The sequence below is a fragment of the Poeciliopsis prolifica genome, unplaced genomic scaffold (genome assembly GCF_027474105.1).
Source record: "Poeciliopsis prolifica strain line A6 unplaced genomic scaffold, Auburn_PproV2 SCAFFOLD085, whole genome shotgun sequence".
Classification (NCBI taxonomy): domain Eukaryota; kingdom Metazoa; phylum Chordata; class Actinopteri; order Cyprinodontiformes; family Poeciliidae; genus Poeciliopsis; species Poeciliopsis prolifica.
The window spans coordinates 568,073-590,311 of NW_026562460.1; the positions used below are offsets into that span (position 1 = coordinate 568,073).

General features: G+C 38.1%; 1 protein-coding gene across 1 annotated transcript; it reads right to left on the reverse strand.

Moving 5' to 3' along the window:
- Positions 1–685: 685 nt before the first annotated feature.
- ndufa10 (NADH:ubiquinone oxidoreductase subunit A10) lies at positions 686–12,677 on the reverse strand. The gene is made up of 10 exons (XM_055022391.1): positions 12,527–12,677; positions 10,405–10,573; positions 10,106–10,321; positions 9,934–10,020; positions 5,546–5,667; positions 4,773–4,852; positions 4,645–4,699; positions 4,106–4,191; positions 3,916–4,024; positions 686–859 (listed from the first exon to the last, which is right to left on the reverse strand). The coding sequence occupies exons 1-10, from the start codon at positions 12,599–12,601 to the stop codon at positions 791–793; spliced, it is 1,068 nt and encodes a 355-aa protein (XP_054878366.1). The 5' UTR covers positions 12,602–12,677; the 3' UTR covers positions 686–790.
- Between the last annotated feature and the right edge of the window lie 9,562 nt (positions 12,678–22,239).

The following is a 22,239-nucleotide window of genomic DNA, read 5'->3' on the forward strand; positions in this document are numbered from 1 at the left end:
GGTGCATAGCTGAATGCTGCTTGCATGTATGTGTGAGTATATAAATGTATGTGTTCTGAATATATATATACAATTTCCTCTGTGAGTAACACTGCGCTATGAAGCACACATTAATTTCTCATTAATGCTAATATAAATTTTTGTCAGCAGTAGTTTCCTACATGTGAGGACATTTTCAGTTTACGTAATGATGGCAGCATCATGCAGTCTTCAGGCTGACTTCATCTATATTAACAATTTATATTCATATTCCAGCTCAATTTCAGGAAAGTTCTCTTGCTTTGTGAAGCCTACAGAACTAAAGAATAAAACATTCAAATCAACAGGCACCAACTGCTGTCACCACTTGGTGGCACTATTGTGATCTTCTCAGAATGAGTCACAAAGACTATGACAAAAAGTGTGGAAACAGATCAACAACAGGGATCAGAGACCTTGATTACATCCTAGTGGGATGGTGGTCAATGACACGTGGAAGGAAATAAACTGTAGGGTTTGGTCACTGATGGACTGACATTGTGTAGTTTTTTGTGCCAAGATGAGTGTGTACATTAATCTAAAAGTGCGCTTGTGCATATCACTGAAGCGGAATGCTGACAGACCCGCTTCACACTGGGAGTTTCTAGTAAAAAAAAACAAAACAAAAAAAAACAAAAAAAAACAAGAATAACAAAACTGAACACACTTTAATTTTAATATTTCTTTAATACATAGTTTTTCCTCAGCCTGAACAACATAACTGAATTCTATTAGCAGATCAGTCAACATCAAAGATGAAAGAAAAGAAAATTCACTTGAGCCAGATGTACTTGTCTCCAACATCTGCATTGTAACCACGAGCGTAATTCTTCCCAGGCAGCTGAAACAAAGACAGAGCAGAATTCATTTACAGCTATGTCTCACTGTTGTGGACATTTTCCTATTCAACCATGAAACACAATTCCAAGTAACAGCCCAGAATCAATCATTTTGGCATAAGATGTACTTTGCAATTCCATTTTTATTCAAGAAACTCAAGCAGCATCCTGAAGACTCAGAAAGAATGAGAACCAGACCAAAGAGTACATTTGAGCTTTTGAAAAAAATAGTTCTCATTATACAGAGCATTATACTCTTTCCCTATTAGCAGACAAAGTATCTTTCTCCTAAGTAAGTCAAAGCCCAAAGTTTTCACACCATAAACTTTAAATGTCAAGTCGTCTTACCTCAATATTACCAAGGCATCTTCAGAACTGATTTTTAACCAAAGCAGAAACCACATGAACATAAATGAGGACATCCTGGTTTGATAATAAGTGGTTTATGCAAGTATAATTGCACGGAATTTACATCTTACATAAACCCAACTTTAAGTTGTTTCACAGAAAAACCCCAGAGGTGAACTTCAAGAAAACTGAGTTTCTCCACATCATTACTTTATTTCAGCCAACAGAACAAGGAGAACAGTAAAAAAATTTTTTTGCCAAATTCCAGTTGGAATCCAGAGCCAGACGCTCAGGGTTTCACAGGAAGTTCTAAAAGTTGTGAATATGTGGGCCACTGGCTGTGCTCTGCTGGCTCAAATGTGCTGAGGGAGCCATTCTGCTGCAGCGTGTCGTCGTCCTCATTCCCTCCTCTGAGATCCTGACTCGGAGTGAAATGTCAGGTCACGGCCTGCTGTTGCATTACTAGGCCCGACTCGTGCAGCAGGGGGAGACAAAAACGGCTCCAGTCAATAAACGGGAAAGGTCAGACCTGAATGTTTCCTCACAAGACCGATGATACAAACAGCCGGCTGGAATATTCCACATGTGACATTTGTAACTATGAGGGGTTCGATATTTCAGCACAGGAAAATGACTTTCATCAGGCAGACTTGGTGGCCCAGGGAAAAGGAGAAAAATAAGAAGAGTCAATAAAAAAGGAACAAAGCAGACATTAGAAAGAAAAGGTTCCTCATTATGGATTTTCAGGCTTTTACAAAGACCTGCATCAGATAAGACAGCCAACCAAATCAAAGAGCTCTGTTGAACCAAAACACCTCAGCTGGCAAACACACAACAAATCAGAGCCTAATGTCTTAATTCATCCTCCAACCCGGTGAAGGGGCTTTGAACACATCAGCTTACCAGAGCTGTCAGCACTGCTTCTCATTCACATCTCAAAGCATATCCATGTTTGTTTTACTGCTGGAACTGAACAGATAAAGTGTTTGTGGTGAAGTTCCACTGTGATGCTCAAAGAAGCTTCATGCAAGTGCAAAGAATACCTAGAAGGGAAAAATGGGTGTAAAAAGAAGTCTGGGGACAGATATATCCTCAAACCTGATTGGATTGTGAAGCAAAGCCATATTTGTGGAAGATTCACAAGGTAAGACACTGAATTCAAAGCTACAAGAGCTACCACACACATCTCCAGGGAATGAGCTGACACCATAACATTCTCCATGTCAAGCCACTCCTGAATCAGAGGTCACACCTCTGGGCTAAGGACAAAATAACTGGACTGTAGTTCACTGGTCCAAAGTCCTGGTCTCCCATGACTGTAAATTCTAAATTCTGCTTTTCATCTGGAAATCAATGTCTCAAGTTCTGGATGAAAAGTGAAGAGGCACAGAATCCATGTTGCTTCAAGTTATAGTGTGAAGCTTCCACAGTCAGTGATGGTTTGGGGTTCCATGTCCAACCCCTGGTTCTGGTTACTGATAAATGATTCTCTCCTCTGTCTCTTATCTGCTTACATGCACACTGCTGCTGCTTACATGATCATAACATTTAAGACTGCAGACAGTCGTCTGGGTTACACATAACAAAAACTGATTCCGCAGGCCAATACCTTTAGGGAGGGTGCAGAATGAGAAGATAAAAATAAGAACTCGTGCTACAATCTTGGTGTCACACCTAAGATGAGCTGAGTGGAGCCCAGCAATGGACAGTGAATGTCACTTTGTATCTATTCCATTTGTATGACTTGTAACATAACTTTCACCATTAAAGTCTGTTTTATACTTAACCAAATCTCATCATTTCTCACGGTGATGACACTGAGGGGTTTTGGTCAGGTTCTGGAACTGGTAAACAGTTGTGGGTGTTGTACAGAAGGGAAAATGGGTGAAGTACAACATTCAGGTCCACTGGGTTTTCTGTATCCATGTACCTGGATATGCTCCAGCATTTCATGATTCTTTCTGTTTATAATCTGGATGGAGATCTGGCCTCAAACTAATCTCCAGTCATTCCACACTCAAACTACATGTTTTTTTCCAGGGATTTATGTAATATTCCAGACATAAAGGTGCAAAATGAATGACTAGAATAATACTTATCGTTAAAACAACATGTGGCTGGATTCTTGGGACCAGCTACATTTCTGATGTGGGTCCAATTTACTGCTTTTTCTTGGCAATTGAAGTGTATTGAGATCAGATATAATTCAAAAACTACAACTATCAACTTGTCGCATAGAAAGCACTAGATGCTGACTTCCAAAAGTACAAATTGTGAACATTGGTATATTTACTGCTTTTGTAAAAAAAAAATAAAAAAAGAAAAACCTCAAAAAAGAGTTTTTGAGGTTTGTTCGGCATTTTAAGCACTTAGTTTAAACCTGAATTTAAAGACGTCTAAAGTCCAAACATGTAGTCAGTCTTCTTATGCTTCAGTAAAAAGTCAAAAACCTAATAAATACTGATAGATGAAATGGTAAAAATCAATGTATGATGTCTCAAATGATAATGAATGTTATTACATATCATTTGGATTTTGTCCTTTAAAACAAAGAAAAAAAAAACTACAAAAAAAACCGTCCATCCTCAATATTGTGCTTTCGGAAAATAATAAAGAGACTGGCTTCAATGACCATGGTGGGAGTATGATTGACATGCATCTGTATGTAGGACATCAGAACCGATTCCAACCCAATCATGTGCCAACTCACCGCTCTGTAAGCATAGTACTTCTGGTCGTAGTCGTGGGCTCCGATGGTGATCTCCGGCAGGAACACAGGTATGTGGGTGAGCGAGCCGACCCACTCTTTGTCCTGCACTCTGAAACACAGAAGAGAGAAACTTGCAGACTGAGAAGCTGGTTTGGGAGCATGCTCAGAGAAAAGAGGCAGAGCAACTCACAGTTTCCTCATGTGGTGGTAGGTAACGTCGTCCTGCTCCAGCCACGGCCCCTTATCAAACTTCAGGCACTCTATGTCCTCCACCACCTGGGACAGCATGGAGGTGAACATGTCTTCAGATCATGATATTCACATTCTGCTAAAGTCGAAGATGCACAATTTTGCAATTGCATCGTTTCCATTAATTAAGAAACTAAATTTAAATAACACGTGAATAGGCTTCTTCAAGCAATAAGTCATTAAAAATCATGACAGTGATGGACGTAAACAGTCACATGAAGTGATTTTACAGAAGAGTTATGGATTCAACATGTTGGAATGACTCAAGTTTTTATGAAGTGTGTGATGTTGTGATAGCTCTGGTGGAGTCAGCTGCACATTGTCCAAAAAAACCCTAGAACGACTAGAAATTGAAGAACTCTTCCTGTTGTCTGTCTCATTATTTTTGCCAGTAGTAATATTCGGATGGTGAACATATGACTTGTGATGCAAAAAAAAAGAAAAAAAAGTGGTTAATGGTAATTGGAGATAGTGTCTTACTTTCTCAGTGTCCTGAATTTGGGTCGTATCATAGACCAGCAGTTCAGAGGTTTCTCTGAGGATGAGACAGTGTGAGGGTGAATGATCATAAGAGACAGAGACATGTCCAACGCTCTCTGGTCACATACCGGATGCTAGGGAGGAAAGTCTTCTTGTAGGAATCCTCTATGCTCTTCAGATACTGCAGGGAAACATTCTGCAGGTGGGACTGAAGGAAAACATTACAGAGTAACATCAGACACTTGTCACAAATGAGACGGTAACAGTCTCTGCTCTGTGAGACTCCAACCAGTTTCACAGACTGGTTGCAGTCTGTGAAACTACAACCACAACTGTTACAGTAATCAGACAGCTAACTAGGCTGTTACTGACTAGGCTAATAACAGCTTCAACTAGCAGTACCTGGTCTTCATCTGCAGAAACAGAGAAGAGAGCAGTTAGTGGCTCCTACCCAACTGTCTCACTTAAGAAGTTGAGCTGAAGATTGGATTTTGGGGGATATAGAGGATGTTATTATGGGATATATGAATGTTCTGATTCTCAAGTTTAATGAAACTTAAATCATCATCCCTGAGAGAAGCATCCTAAACATTCCCTGCTTTATATGATATTCTGATATTTTCCTATGCAGCAGCTGATCCTGGACAAATGCTTCCATTGTCTTTTTGGAACACATAAAAGTATGTCTTTTGATATTCAGACATACTTTTAGTTAATTTTATGATTGTTTACTTTCAATTACATATCTTCATAATCTTAATATGTGTTCATAAACATTCTATTATTCCACTAGGTTAATCCTCAATCCCGTAATAAAGGCAAACATACATACCAGTGAATAAACAAGTCAGTGGAGTTGTACTCCACTGACTTTAAGCTAGCAGCGCTAGTAGAGCCGTACCTTCCCACTCTGCTTGAGCTTCTTCTGCACCTCCTCTGCTGGTTGGTCAATGTACAAGACAAGGTGAGGAGGGAGGAACTCACAGATGCTGATGGTTTTGATCTCATTGTAGTGTTTCACACCTGCGGGTGACACACTGATGAATAAAGAAGCCTGTGTGGTCTGATTTTAATCAGACTGAAGGGTTTTCTCACAGAAAATACAGTGGGTCCCCTCTGACCTTCAGGGGCCCCCATAAATATACTGAACAAAATATAAATGCCCCATGTCAACTATTGTTGCCATGTGGATTTTACAACTGTAAATGAGCATTTGCTGACATATAAAATGTACAAAAGTAATATTTATCTTGATTTGTGTATAGTTTTAATACAATTTTCTGTCACTGAGCATTTATTGTTTTGTTTTATCCAGTGCATGGGTGGGACATGTCCAGTGGTGATCAGACAAAATGAGCAACAACTTTGGACTGGAGAAAATTAAAGGCCACCCCAAAATGTCACATTTTTTTACAAGTCATAATGCCTCAAATGTCTCAAATTATGCAGGAGCATGATGTTGGCATGTTGGGTGCAGGGATGTCCACCAGAGCAGTAGCTGCACACCTCTTCTTGACACATAGACCTTTTAAGAGTTTCTTTCCAACAGTCTGCAAATCAACCTCATCCTTGTCGGCCACTGTGACCACTCCAGCAAAGGATCGCCACATCCGGCTCGTCCATCTGCAGAATCGGCTGAGGCCAGTAACACACACAGCTGATGAGACTATGGACTTTACCAAGCTCCGTCCACAACGGACCTAGAAAATCCCACTTGGCTGCAAGTCTCACAAACAAAGCCTGGTGGAGCTTTGTTTCCATGTAAACATGGGGTCTTCCACTTGGACTGACAGAGTATTTCTGAGTCGATCAGTGCATCATTTCTGCCGGATTTTTACCAATATCAGCTACAACAATGGTCAGAGGAACTAACAAGTTCATGTCATCTTTTTGGATGACATCAAGGTGTTAGAGCCACGCGATGCCTCCAACATTATGCATGGCCTGGCAAAATGCTTTTGGTCGATGAGGAAAACGGCAGTGATAAACCTCAGCATCAATATAGCTGTGGACAAAATCACGGATGCTTATTGTTCTTGCAAGGCTAGGTAAGTTGGGCAATAAAATCTTTAATGTATGTCAGATAAATATTGCATATTGACCTGTTTAGCTAACGTAAGACTGTGTAGCAGACAGGCTTTAATGTGTAGAAGTTGTATCAGTACTGCCGTTATGCTGTACTTAGCTTAAAAGGTGTTCATGATGGATGTGTTTATTATCGATTTTCTTTTTTCAGACAGAAAAAAAGCAAATCAATAATACTTACACCAGCACACACTCCTTTGTTCTTGTTGATCCTATGGAGGTTGAGCTGCTCATGTGGTCGTACACAAGCTTTGATCTAAACAAGGCATTCTGATGCTTCCGATTTTGGAAATCTGTGAATATTACTACCACAAATACAGTACAGATACCCCACTGGCAATGGAGAACCATTTCATCAGTCAATGAAACGTGACTCCTGTGGTAAGGTCCATTAATCTGCACACCAGACGCATCACACCTCAAGCTTTTACGTAACCGCCTATGAGAAGCCAACTTGCATGCTCGGCAAATTCCTCATCCTGACCCCTATATTGTTCAAAGGACTGTCAATCCGTTTCCAATACAATGTCATCAATGCCAATATGAAGATCAGTAATTACAGAAAATAGGATTTTATGGAACGAGATTTTCTGATCTCCATTCTTCAGCCAGCTGGCCCTGTAGTGCTTGTTCATGTGATCACAGGTCCGCTCTGCGGAGAGGAGCAGAGATAACAGAGGTATTTCATATGCCGCAGGTTGAAGTATTGTGGCACCACAAAACAACGAGGTGAACGCAACAGTTCCCCCACGAAATTAAGTACCAGCTGTCAAGAAAATCCGAGATCATCCCACTTCCCCGAGCTGGAGATTTTAGTTTAACAGTAACAATAAATAAAGTTACCTTTAAAATTAATCACATAAGTGACATCTAGACCCAACAGTAGACTAAGACTTCAATAAAATAAATCTGGCTGTGTGTGTCGTTTTTGTCTCCTGCAAACTTAGCTTGAATTATACTTCATTTTTCTAATCATAAGAAGTCATAATCAGAGAGAGTTGAGACAAGAAGAGCAGGTTTCCTGGAAAAAGAGGAATTAAGTTTCCAGCCTGCAGCTGTATGAAAATAGTTGAGACTATTTCTTGTTTCAAAGTATGAAAGTTTTAATCAAAATCAAATCAAATTTTATTTGTATAGCACATTTCAGCAGCAAGGCATTTCAAAGTGCTTTACATCATAAACACAAAAACACAAAGTCATGCATCATAGAATAAACGATACATTGTTCCATATTACATTTCAAATACAATTCTAAACAGGTGTGTTTTTAGTTGAGATTTAAAGGAAGTCAGGGTTTCTGCTGTTTTACAGTTTTCTGGAAATTTTTCCAAATTTTTGGTGCATAGATGCTGAAAGCTGTTTCTCCTCTCTTGGTTCTGGTTCTGGGGATGCAGAGCAGAACCAGAACCAGAACCTGAGAGTCTGGAAGGTTGATACAACAACAGCAGATCTTTGATGTATTTTGGTGCTAAACCGTTCAGTGATTTATAAACTAACAACAGTATTTTAAAGTCTATTCTTTGAGCTACAGGGAGCCAGTGGAGGGACTTTAAACTGCTGTTATGTCTCTATCTTCCTGGTTTTAGTGAGAACAGGAGCAGCAGCTTCTGGATCAGCTGCAGCTGGAGGATTGATTTGTTGGACAGGCCTGTGAAGACGCTGTTACAATAATCAATGCGACTAAAGATAAACACATGGATGAGTTTCTCTAGATCTGGCTGAGACATTAGTCCTCTAATCCTGGAGATGTTCTTCAGGTGATAGAAGGCCGACTTTGTAACTGTCTTTATGTGGCTCTGAATGTTCAAGTCCGAGTCCATCACTACTCCCAGGTTTCGGGCCTGATCACTAGGTTTTAGTTGTAATAACTGAAGCTGTGCATTGACTCTAGATCTATAGCTCTAGATCTATAACTCTAGATCTATAGCTCTAGATCTATAGCTCTAGATTTATAGCTCTAGATTGTTCCTCTTTAGGTCCAAAAATAATGACTTCAGTTTTGTTTCTGTTCAGCTGGAGAAAGTTTTGGCACATCCACATATTTATCTGTTCTAAACATTTATTCAGTGATTGGATAGGGTCAAAGGTCACCTGATGACATCATAATGTAGAACTGAGTATTGTCTGCATAGTTATGGTAGTTAATATTATTTCCTGTTATAACTTGAGCTAGTGGGAGAATATAAATATTGAATAAGAGGGGTATTAGGATTGAACATTGGAGTTCATATGTGAGATAAAACATGCTGGAGGTTATGTGGATCGGAACAAGCAGACCACTTTCATATTCTATGGAGCTGTCCTTTGGAGTTCAAAGGTCCCCATATGTGACCTTTGACCTCTTTGATGAGACGTTTCCAATTGAAACAAAGAAATCCCTGTTCTTCATGTAAGATTCAAAATGTTTTAGTGTCTCTAAGACAGTGATGAAAATGAGTTCATCTGTTCAAGCAGTCACCCAATGAAACAAGCACAGCAACGGTGTTAGCCAATGCAAATGCACCAAAAGGGTGAAAAAAATAGAACTTCTCCCTTTAAAATGTGAGTGCAAAAGAGGAATCTTTGGTTGGATCCTCCAGGCAGCTTCGAGCCAAGATCGAGACAGACAAAGAACTTTGCAGCTGAAGAAGAACAGGGGTCACAGAGCTGAAGACTGTCCTGCGCATGGGGACCAATCCGTCAGCCCCACAACATGTGGCTTTAAATCGCACTTCTCTCATCAGCTGGGTTTAGACCCCAAACACAAAGATGAAGATAAAGGCAAAGACCAAGGTTGCGACAAAGATCCAAGCCCCATGTGACCACCATTGATGCAGAGACGAAAGCTCATCAGACCAACAGAGATCCCTGCCTTCATCAATCAACCTCCTCCTCCTCCTGCAACACCTTCTTCATCATCGAGCCAGTTCGGGGGTTCGAAACACCAAACTTCGTCCGTCTCTCTCAAAGGTTCCCTTTTTAGTTCTTAGTATCAGTGTTAGGGAAAGCTAGGCTAGATGATTGATTTTAGGTATTTGATTATTTCTGCTACTTAATTAAGCTGTACTGAGCCTTGCAAAAATCCCTTACTAATAAAATATTTAGCATGAAGAAAATCTAAAAGATGCTGTGGACATTCAATTAATGAGTCACCTCAAAGTTCTTTGATGGTAGTAAAATAGTTGTGATATTTGATTCTGGGGAGGAATCTTATTTGATACTTACATTCCTTCCTGATGTAGCCCTGACTGAACATGGCATCCAGAAAGACCATGTCGCTGAATGGAGAGCGCTCCAGGATTACTCCCTGGCCTTAAAGAACAGCAAATTAGGATTGGAGATAAGTGGTTTTCTTCATCACCTCTGTCTGGGAGAAGTGTGAGTGTAGGGGTGGTACCTGTGCTGAGCAGGTGCTCGACGGCATCCGAGTACTGCAGCAGCCTCATGACGTACATCCACAGCTGCAGCCTGTAGCTGTTGCCATCAGCAGCTTTAGGGTCTGCATAGAACTTCTCCAGGCTGCACATGCCATTAAAGTCAGTAGAGAGGGGCTCCTTCTCACCAGTCATCCTGTCCAAGTAGAAAGTGTCAGCCTCTGGCATGTACAGCATCCCTGTGGACATATTCACCAGAACCAATCAGCTTTCTTCTCCCAGAGGTCAGAACCCTCACCAGCTAGTGTGTGGGGTTTATTACCTAGTTTGTCAGCTAGCTTCTGTGCCAGCGCTCCTTTCCCTGAGGCGAGGTTGCCATCAATTGAGATGATTTTGCTGTACTGCTTGAACCGGGGCGTGGTCCTCTCACCCAGAACGTATGCCCACCAGCCATACTCCAGGCTCCGCCCTGGGCTCATATGGATACCCGCCTGCAACACACAGCATCACACTCCATTTCCACACATTTTAACTCATATTCAGGCTTCTGGTTGCTTTTACTCGCAGTTCAGTCATCTTTAGTTAATTTTACAACACAGACTTCACTACAAGTTTGTGTAAATTTATTTTAAAAAATGCTTTCTTTAGCAATTCCTACATCAGAGCTGACAGACAGTTTCCAATGAAATCCACACAATTGCACATGAACTCTAATGTGGATATCGCCAGATATTGACAAACACATTTATAATCTTGTGTTCCATATCTCATCAACTGCATTCAGACTTGTGAAATTCACAACATTTTCTGATCAGAAGCATGTCCTTTGTGGATTGCAAAGGACTTGACATTTTAAACATAATGTGATTTGAGTTTTTTGTTCTGACATGTCCTTTTAAATCATGATGTTGCCCTGGGATTTGTGTTTTACTACTACATAGGGACACTTGATTAACCAATGAGTAATCATTGATATCACATTCGACAGATTTCAAAATAAATTAACTAATAAGTGCTGTAACACGCCATTTTCTTAAAAGTTTTGTTCTTTTCTACCACACAATGACAACTATTTCAAAAGAATCTTTCTCCTACACTTTCTTAAAAACCTGCTAAATGTTGTGATGAAACAAATTCATGACTTTGTAACATCATAAATTTATGATGAACAATTTTTTGTTGTTACAAAATCATCATAAATTAGCTTCATTGCAACAATGGTGGGTTTTTAGAAAGGTTTAAGAAAAACACTTTCAAAACAGTTGTCATAGTGTGATAGTTGTTTCAGGTAATGGTCATAACAAGGACTGTAAAGAAGTTCCCACACTTCACTTAAACTTATAAAACATGCAATTTTCCTCCATCCACTCGTGTTTTCTCACTGACAAGAATTTATTATTACAGGATAAAAGAATGCAAAAATAAACTGGTCATTTGCCTTTAAACAAAATTATTTTGCTAATACTATTAGAAACAACCTAGATATGGCCTTCAAAAAGAAGTAATATTTTTCCTGGGAGAAATATCAAATTCCACCTAAAGTAAAAGAAACTCAATTCAAAACTATATTTGGTTGGTATGTTACCTATACCTATGGAAGATTTTTTTTTACATGGAAGACATAAAATGAATTCTGATTACTGTGTATTTTGTTTCTCTGAAATAGAAACAATTTTCAGAACAATTGTTCTTGTTACTGTTGATATAACAAAATTAACAGTTGTTACCAACTGTTAATGTTGGCAACATTAACAGTTACCAACATATTAATGTTTTCAGGTTTGATATACCTAGTTAAATCCCACTTAAAATCGCTAATAATATCTTCAGTTCTTTCACATCTGAGGATGTTGTTTCATGGACAGTTTGAACTCTGAAGCTTCTGATGTAAATCTTGTAATCACTTTGCGTAAATACTTTTAAATATACGTGTAAGTGTCAACTATCACTCTACTGTTTAATGTCTTTCAGAACTGCTTTGATGAATATTTTAAGTCACTTAAATATGTCTCTAATATAAGAAAACGGCCCGAGCTTGTTGAAACATTGTTAAGTCCTTGCTATTTGAAATATGTCACATATGTTTTTGTTGGTTTTTTCTCTTTTATTGTTGCTTTGAAAATTTACTCATTTCAAGATCTCTGTTCTGATAACACTTATACTGTCAGATTTACCTCCCTGACTTGTTCTGTACGTAGCTTTTCTAATCAAGAATAAGTTCCAGCATTACCTAAAGCAAAACAATCGAACCTGGAGCCTTTAACTCATCAGGATCCACCATTCTGTTAGTTACTTTCTACTAAAAGAGGTAAACAAGCCGCTGTCGGGTGACCAAGGCGTGCGAAACTACCTGCTGAGAAGCTAACAGTATTAGCTTGTCCTTGTGAAACAGAATTGCTCACAGGGCCGGGACGGAACCTGAACGACTCAGTTCTGCTGCTCACCTTCTGAAAAACGCTCCCCGCTCTGACAGCAGTTGTTCTCGCTGGGAAGAGAAACCGGACCACCTTCAGGGCCATCTTTAGCTGTCCTCCAAACAGTGACCCGAAAGCTACCGCGGCCCGGCGACTCAAATACACGTCATATAATAAAGACAACCTTCTCTCGATTTTTAAAAAATCTTTATTGAGACACAGGACAAAGCAGGACATTGACAATGTAATATAATGATAACTACCAGGGGGCGACAAACATCAAGACAATGATTCAAGATAACATTACATAAAAACGTTTAAGAGACCTGGGTACAAGTTTTAATGACTATAGGGTTGGTGGAATTTCTTTTTTAAATTCAAGTTTTTATTAAGGAACAACATAGACAATATACATCTCGTCCATTCACAAAAGATGATGTAGACCTGTACAGTCATCTATTCAGTTTGTTATATTAATCAAAACAGTTAACCCCTTCTTGTGATTGTCCATCTCCAGTATTTAGTGTTCCTTTTTTTTTCCCTCCTCTTCACTCCTCTCAAAGGAAGAGAGGAGGAAGAACAAAACAAGTCAGTATCAACACTAGAATAACTTTTCCGACCCTTAAAACCGAGGGTTCAACAGAGTAGCTAAGGAACAATGGGTGTCACCACAATCTCAAGTTCAGATCTGGTATTCATAAAAGTCCACCATGGGGTCCAACACTTTTCAAATTTGTCTTGCTCCAGTTTCAAGGCAAATGTCAATTCCTCCATCTTGCAAATGTCTTGAATGATGCTTGTCCAGTCTTCTAATGTGGGTATTTTGTCCGTCATCCATTTCCGAGTAATTGCTTTTTTACTGGCAATTAGTAATATATCGAAAATATATGTTTTACAGAATCCCTTTACACAATCTGGTCGTTTGCCTAAAAGCATAATCTCAAAGTTTAGTGTAAGATTGGCTCCAATAACAGTCTTCACATTTTGTTTAATTGTCCTCCAGTAAGAAGACAACTTAGGACAGCTCCATAGAATATGAAAGTGGTCTGCTTGTTCCGATCCACATAACCTCCAGCATGTTTTATCTGCATTTCTGTCCCTTTGAGCTGGTGTTTAAAGAAGCATGTAACCGTTTTCCAACCAAATTCTCTATATGTTAGTGAAGATGTACATCTCCAGCAGTTATTCAAAATATCTAACCAGTCTTCAATGTGAATTTGGTGGTTCCCTTCCTTGTCCCATCTCTCCTTAATATATAGCGTGTCCCCTCCCTCCAGATTTTGTAGCTCATCATACATTTTGGATATTAATTTAGTAGTGGAAGTTGATTGATATGATTTCAGAAAGATATTTAATATTCCAACAAATGCTCTGCTTGGATCTTCTGTATTTGTTTTGTCTAAATAATGCCGGATTTGTAGATAACGGAAAGAGTCCCTGTTATCAATGTCATATTTTTGCCTAATGTCTTGAAATGTCCTCAGACAGCCTTTATGATACAAATCATTGTATTTTACTAAACCCTTGTTAATCCATCTTTTAAAGGTATTATCTATTTTATTTGGGGTAAAACCTTGGTCATATGCTATCCATCTGATTGGTAAACAGGACTCTCTGTTGTCTTTTACTAGCTTTGACCAGGTCTTAAGTGCTGTTTCAGAACAGGGATTAAGTTCCTTAAAGTTTTTTATTAAGTCAATATTCCCAATTGCTGCTTGCAAAGGGACACCGCTATTTCAGCATTCAATCTCCTTCCATCTTGCTTTGTAGGAGGGGTCACAGATCTCCACCAATGGGTTTATTTGGGCTGCTTTGTAGTAGTTGCTCATGTTTGGAAGAGAGAGGCCTCCTTTACTTTTACTCAGCTGTAAAGTTTTAAATCTGGTTCTTGGTTTTTTCCCTTGCCAAATAAATCTTGAAATCAGTTTGTCAGTTTCTTGGAACATAGATTTGTCTGGTTCTGCTGATATTGTCTGAAAAAAGTAAAGTAGTTTTGGCAGCAGTAGTACCTGGGCCTACTCTTTGCGTGAGGCCCAGGTAGGGCAGCAGGCTCCATCTGGATATATCATTTTTTATTTTGGTCATTAATGGATCATAGTTTGCCGAGACAATATTCTTTGGGTCTTTGGGAATGGTCACTCCTAAGTAAACCATTGAATCCATGTTCCAATTTATTTTAAAATATTCCTTGTCAATATTGCTGGGTGAATATTTGAAAGTTAAAACTTGAGATTTATGGGAATTCAGTTTGAAAATGTTCCATATTCCCACAAGACTTCATTTAATTCTGGGAGAGATTCCTGGGGTCTTGCCAGGTAGATTAAGATATCATCCGCAAATAGCGCTAATTTTTGTTCATTGTGGTTGATTTTTATGCCATGTATTTTAGTATTTTGCCTAATCCATTGTGCTAAAGGTTCAATAAAAATACCGAATAGCAGTGGGCACATGGAGCATCCTTGTCTGCACCCCTGTTCAATTTTTATTTCTTCCGATAACCCCCGTTAATCCAAATCTTACCCATGGGTTTGTTGTATAGTTCCTGAATTATCTTTATAAATCTGTTAGAAAATTTGAAATGGAACAAGACTCTGTATAAGAATGACCAGTCTACAGTATCAAATGCTTTTTGTGCATCTAGTCCCAGTATCATTGTATCTTTATCAGTCTTCTTAATGTGGTTTATCACGCTTAGAGTTCTTCTAATATTGTCTCTGGTTCGCCTGTTCTTTATGAACCCTGTTTGATCTAAATTTATGATTTCTGGAAGGATATGTTCTAGTCTTTTAGCCAATATGGATGTGAAGATTTTATAGTCTTGGTTAAGTAGGCTAATTGGGCGGTAATTTGAACAATTCAATTTGTCTTTTCCTTCTTTTGGAATAACTGTAATCAATGTTTCCCTCCATGAGGGAGGAGTTTGGCCCCCGTTTAGGACCCAATTAAATGCTCTCAAGAGAACAGGAGACAATTCTTTTAAATAGAGCTTATACCATTCAGCATTAAATCCATCAGGACCCGGTGATTTATTAAGTTTTAATCTATTTATTGCTTTTTCAATTTCTTGTGATGTTATATTTTTGGTCAGGGCATCATTTTGTTCATTTGATACTGTAGGTAGCGATAGTTCTTTCAGTAATGCATTTGCTTCGTCCATCGCTTCTTGTTTTTTTAAAGTGTATAGTTTTTGATAATATTTTTCGAAACATTTGCTTATTTCTATGCCTTTATAAATAACTTTTTTTCTTTCCTCCTGTTGTTTTTTTAGACGGTATGCTAAGAATTTTGAGGATTTTGGACTTGCTTCATAGTAACTCTGCCTTAAGAATAAGAGTTTTTTCTGTATGTTGATCTGTAATTCTTGATTGATTTTATCCCTGATTTGTTTTATTTTTCGTGAGGTTTCTGAGTCCACTTTAATTTTATTTCTTTTCTCTAATTCTGCCAATTCGAGTTCCAATTTATTTAATTTTTCTTGTCTAGTTTTTTTTAAGAGAGACGATTTAGCAATTATTTTTCCTCTTTACAGCTTTACATGCGTCCCATAAAACTGCAGGGGAGACTTCTCCATTGTCATTGTCCTGAATATATGTCAAAATTTCTTGTCTTAATTCTTCTTGGTGGAATTTCTAATAGTTTTGATATATTGTTTGACCTTATTTTCAAAAATGGAAACAGAATTTGTTAATATGCCACTTGGCTAAGTACTTAATTATATTAATAATATAGAATTGTTTGTTGTTTTTTTTAGTTATTGTCCTCCAATAACTAGTCAATGACAAGGCATGTTCTCCCTGTGCATGCGTGTTTTCTGTCTCTGGGTACTCAGGCTTCCTCCCACAGTCCAAAAACATGACTTTTAGGTTAATTGGTCTTTCCAAATTCTCCCTGGGTGTGAGTGTGTGTGTATGGTTGTTTGTCCTGTTTGTTTATGTGTTGCCCTGTGACGGACAGGCAACCTGTCCAGGGTGACCTCACCTCTCGCCCGGAACGCAGCTGGAGATACGCACCACCAACTCCCGACCCCGTTAGGGAGAAGGGTGATCAGAAAATGGATGGATTGATGAGTTTTCTGTCAAGGAAGACAGGAATTGAGAGCTCTTATAATTAATTTCAGTAGGGACAGCAGCAACCAATTCTGCAAATCAGAACTATTTCTGAAACTATTTCTAAAACTAGAAATAGTTTTAAGAACAACTGATGGGAGCATCTTACTAAAACTTATGCTGCATAGAAGTGGTCACAGTGATAATGACGATTGGTTAATTAAATGCATTTATTTAGCAGGTCTCTTTATATTGAAACTTTTTCATGGCCGTAATGACAATCATGGAAACTAAAAACAAATAAGACAAAAGCTCCCTTTAACGTCAAAGCTCATAGTTTCCTCGTAAAGTGAACCCTGAGGCAGTTTGGTTACCACTGGAATAGTGTGGTAGAGATGTTGTAGATCACAGCAGATGTTCTGCTTCAAATTGCTGTCACAAGGCTCATCATGATTTGTTTCGGTAATCTCTGTCAAAATTATGAGCCGAACATATACAAATTCATTACACCTGAACTGTCCAAAGTTTACATAACGCCTCATGGCTGTTAGTGTCCTTGCATGACTCATTGGCTGTTTCCTCTGTAGCTATGGTAATCACTATACTGTAGCAGTATAAATACAGCTACAGTCTGCTGCAGAACTTCAGTTTTGAGTATCAATGCACTGGAACATGATGCAGTAACGGCATTTTGCTTGTGACTGTGATGTCTGTTTATTGTGCTCTAGACAGCACTCTGTGACAGCAGCATCAAATGACGGTAATCTCAGATCACACTGAGATAACCATTACATTTGACTTTTTTTCTAATCATGAAACATTTTATTCCAAACACAGCTCCTTTTTTCACACCATAATTCTCACAAAATGTCTTCCAGCAGTAGGAGTTTCACAAATTCTGAAAAAGTTGACGTCAGATTTAATGTAAGAAGTTAGAGTGGGTACAGAGTAAAGCTTTTTTCCCACAGGCTTTCTCTACTGAGCCAAAAGCATCCAAAGGGAAAAGAAAAGTCAGACCCAAACAGTCATGAAGACAAATGCACTTTATTACTTTAAAGTCTGCTTTTCCAAAGTAGAAAAGATACACCTGGAAGTAATAAAATAATTTTTGAAGAACATCAGTGCAATGTTTTGATGTAGTTAAATTTTCAAAAAATTCAGGCCTGATTTATTCTAAGTTACTGATGATAAAATCTAACTGAACCATTTATTTTACTGTTGACATTTTTGCCAGAATAAAAGAGGGAAGAAAGACTGATTAAAAGTGATACCTGCAGTCAATCCCAGTTAGCATTTTCTCACCCAAGGATTCTTGACAGAAGGACAATGTCTCTCACAACAAGCAGGGAACAGAGAAAACAAGCATTTTTTTCCATAATAACTTTGCCTGATTAGATTGGTCTGTCTGTAAGTCTCCACTGACCACCCTCTGCTTTATACAGCATTTTATAGCAACTGAAGATAACATACGGTAGTTACTTGATTGTGCTATAAAGTGGCACAATTATGTGGAAAATACATAACACCTCCACTTTAAATGCAGTATTGGAGCGCCGGATTGTGTAGGAACATGAAAGCACAGGTGGCTATGTGAGGATGTTGCCGTGGTTAAACCCTACTACAGGCTGGTCACTGGGTGTTTCAACAGGACAACACTGTCCTGGAGAACAACAGCATTTCTACACAGGCTTCTGTTGTGAAGTCATCATCACGTGCAGCAATGTTTCTACCACTCCATGGAAACAAGATCATCAAGTCTGTCTAATAAGATAAAGCAGGTTGATAGCCTACTTTTCTCAGAGTGGGTGGTTTTGGGCTCAGATGTTCAGCCTTTGATCAGTTGAATGGAGTTCCATACTAGATATTGTGCTCTTGTTCAAATTTAAAACTCTTTCATAAATGGATTATTTGCATGTCCTCCTTCAGTCTTGCCTTTCTTCCAGCTGCATTTTTAGGAGTGAGACATCGTTCAATGTTTGGAACAGATGGATTTCACAGAAACAGTAGCAGTGATGAGACAACGAGGTACAAATGAAAGGGATCTGAAGATTCATCACTTTACAGAGTGCTTCTTATTATGCTGATTGTTGATAATACTTGCAGCTAAGATTTGTGTTAAAAAATTATGACCTGACTGAGGCAATGATTTCTTTGTATGTCTAACATTTTTTCTTGTAAGGGAATTTTCATAGCACCCATATGAGGCCAGCTAAAGGGTTTAGTGAATTTAACTCTGACAAATTTCTGCTGGTTTTATTGCAGTTTTTTTTTCTCTCCTCTGCATCGGGGAATGAGCCAACAGGGAGAAGGTTTACTGTTCGTCATTAAAACAGCATGGCAACCAAAATAGTAGCCGACATTTTTCTGCTTTACCTCATACCTGCCTTAAACACATGACCTTCAATAACTGGCACTCAAATTAAAACACTAATGTCCTTCAGTTTGTTATCTGACCCAGGAACAGATCAAAATTTGGATTTCTTCTTCCTTTTAAATGAAATTAATCATTACCTTAACATTCCTGAGTTTCCAAACTTGTATTTTGTGCTGTATAGGTGTGTATTTTTCACTTTTTATGTTCATTTTATTTGACTCAAAGTGAGATGAAACTAGGAAATCCAAAATTAAAATGCAAAGAAAAACAGGAATTAGGATGTTTATTCGGAACCAGATTCAATAGAATAAAAGATCTAGAATTGTTTAATCCCAACAAAGTAAAACTATTTGAAATGAAAAAGATAGCACACTGATCAAGACAGAAAAACATGGTTAAGTTACAATAAGTAAATAAATAAATAGCAAAACTGCGCAGGAAGATTAATCAAGGTCAAGATGAGTCTGCTGAACCTTAACACAATTAAAAATGAGGTCCAGATGTATGTACTAATAACAAGAGCTCCATGATTTATTAAAGATGCTAGGCATGAAGCTTCTATGATGACCTTATTATCATTTTAAAATGAGAGATACTGGATACTGATTCTCTATGCTTTGAAACAAACACAGCACATTCTTACAGTCAACACTTTCAAAGGGACAAATGTGTTGCTTTTTATGTTAATTGCTTCTTATTTACTTTTGAAAATAGCCAACTGTTACTAGGCTACCTGTCGAATGTTTTGGAACCTGTGTGGTTTCAGTGCTGTACACCCCAGTGGATGGACGTTAGAACTGGGTGTAGTGTTCTATCCGCCTGGTTTTGGTGAGAACGTTCTGGATCAACTAGTCAATAACTTAACCTTTCTCTAGCTCTCTGACAGGATATATTGGTGGGTGCAGATCTGCTTAAGCGATCACGGATCTAATGAGTTAAGTGACCTGAGCATAATTACATTTGATACAGAAAGCAAAAGTTTGGGGCTACTGCTCTATACTTCGTGTAAAAAGGACAGCCTAATAACTATATAACTTTATGCTGTATCTGTGTCACGGTGCGGCCCTAAGTTTTCTGTTAAACACCCAGTAGTAACTTCCTTACCTTGGTAATACATCAGCTCCAGCTGTCGGGCCACACAAGGGAAAATTAGCAGAAACAATTAAACAATCACTTTATATACCCTCAATGTTCATTTTAATAGACCTGTGGTGGAGGGTGTAGTAAAATCTAGCTAGATGTTGTCATGTTAAAATCGACCATCCTGTTCTTCACATGCAATTCTTCCTCCTCCCAGAGGGCAGAGATCCTGCTTCTTGTCAAGCTGATGCCTGTTTAAAAATGCAATATTAAGAGCCAACAGAATATCCCAGATACTGTTTCACTCCTCTCGCCACCTCAAAACACAGTTATGTAAAAAAGAGAATAAAACAAATTGATGCCAGAAGTATGTCTGTTCAATTTGGATAAAGTTGTCCAGTGTCTGATTGTTGCAGCAATAACATTCCCTGCAGGGATTAAAAGCTTTTTTCTAGTTTCTAAGATGATGATCTGGAAGGAAATTATTCAATTTGAAGACGTCATACATTCCTCTCACAGCCTCCCACCTCCCTGTCTTAACAAACTGGATTAGCCAATAACAAGAGGGAGAGGTGTGATGTAACAGTTGCTGTGATTAAGACATCTTGATGTCTAAAAGTTTTATTAACATCTGAATAGAACCATTTGGGTTTTTTTTTCTTTGTGCTGCTCATAGTTTTCTTGCCTTACTCTCTGCTACTCTACATCTTCTTCCTGACAGCAGAGCCTCCCTCCTGGTCGACTCATCATCTGCTGTAAGATTCAAGATCAATCTACCTTAACACTCATGTCCCCGCTGCTCTTCTACTACCTAATCTGATTACAGAGTTCCAGTTATCCCCCCTGCTTCCAGGTTCCCTGGCAAAGATGCCCATTGCAAATTTGCTTGTTCAATAAACTTTATTCTTTTTTTTTTTCAATCACTTCCTGAGAGTGCTCTGCATGTGGGTTACAAATGTTGTATTAACTAATAGTGTCCCATTAATATTGATAAATACTTAATAGGACAAGATTGTGTTAGATTAACTTGCTTACCTTGAGTTGTTTTAACACATCTTCTCATGTAAATAACATAAAATCCACAGATGTTCAGCAAAAATATTCATTTTAAATAATAACTTGAACATTAAAGAGTAAACATTAAACCAGCATCTTCAGAATTTTATTTCTTAAAGTATGGTGTCACGTTTACGATGAAAAATTCTTCCTAACTTAATCTATTTAAATTGAGTCAATGCAAAAATTAAGCATGCTGTAGAGAGGATTTTGGAGTGTAAAGGTTTAAAGTTTAACCTCATGACATCCCCAGATGTAACACAATTTCTGCTCAAACAAGCCTGTAAATGGAAGAGACTTGCACTTGTACTGATTTCAGTGTTGAAAAATCAAATATTCTCTGATCACAAAATGTTTCTTTTAATGTATGCAAGTTAACAAAAATAATGCTGTTGTTGGTGATGTAAGCAGAAAAAATTTATTTGATAAGAATAACACTTAAGCTTGAGAATATTGTTTACCATTAAGGTTTAGACCAGATACCTTATTAGCATATAACTTATAATGTCAAGATGTCTTCCCTATCTATTTTTTGCAGTTAAGCAAACTTTATCAAGTTATTTTAGGTTTGAAATACATCAATTGCACAACATAACTTCATTTGTTTTTGTATGTTGTAATAATTGATTCTGTCGAGGCAATTATTTTATATGTGACAGTAGGGATTGGCTAGCAAGTTATCCCACAATGCATTGGACCAATAGCAGCAGGAATTAATTAAACCATTTTCTTATTTGTCACAAAATTTAGTTTTAAGACATTAAAGACAAAAAAGTATTCTCCAAAAGCTCATCTTTACAGTCACTTCATGAAGAATGAGGCTACTTTCAGAGCAGTAGAGTGCTTGTTGGCTACAAGCCAACATTTACATGCCATACATACAACTGCATGAGGTGTATGCACATTTTCATGACTGCCCCGCTCTGCCTGAAGGCACAATGCATGTAATTGTGTTTGTTTTACCGGAAAACGGTCAACTAGCAATTACTGCCTGACCTTTTTTGTTTTTGTATTTAAAAAACTAGTGGGTTCCACTTTACTGTTCTTAAATTTCATATTTTAAAATACATTTTAGTGGGTTAGATTCATTTTATTAATCCAATGAAACATAAACACTCACTTGTATCAACTGGTTCCACTAACTAGGTTATTTAACTTGAACATGAGAATATGAGAATATTCAAGTT

Excerpts from the sequence above, each read along its gene's own strand:
- ndufa10 (XM_055022391.1), bottom strand. The coding sequence starts at position 12,601 with ATGGCCCTGAAGGTGGTCCGGTTTCTCTTCCCAGCGAGAACAACTGCT. Across the intron at positions 10,574-12,526 it reads CGGGGAGCGTTTTTCAGAAG|GCGGGTATCCATATGAGCCC; the intron begins GTGAGCAGCAGA and ends TGTGTGTTGCAG. Across the intron at positions 4,025-4,105 it reads TACCACCACATGAGGAAACT|AGTGCAGGACAAAGAGTGGG; the intron begins GTGAGTTGCTCT and ends TCTGTGTTTCAG.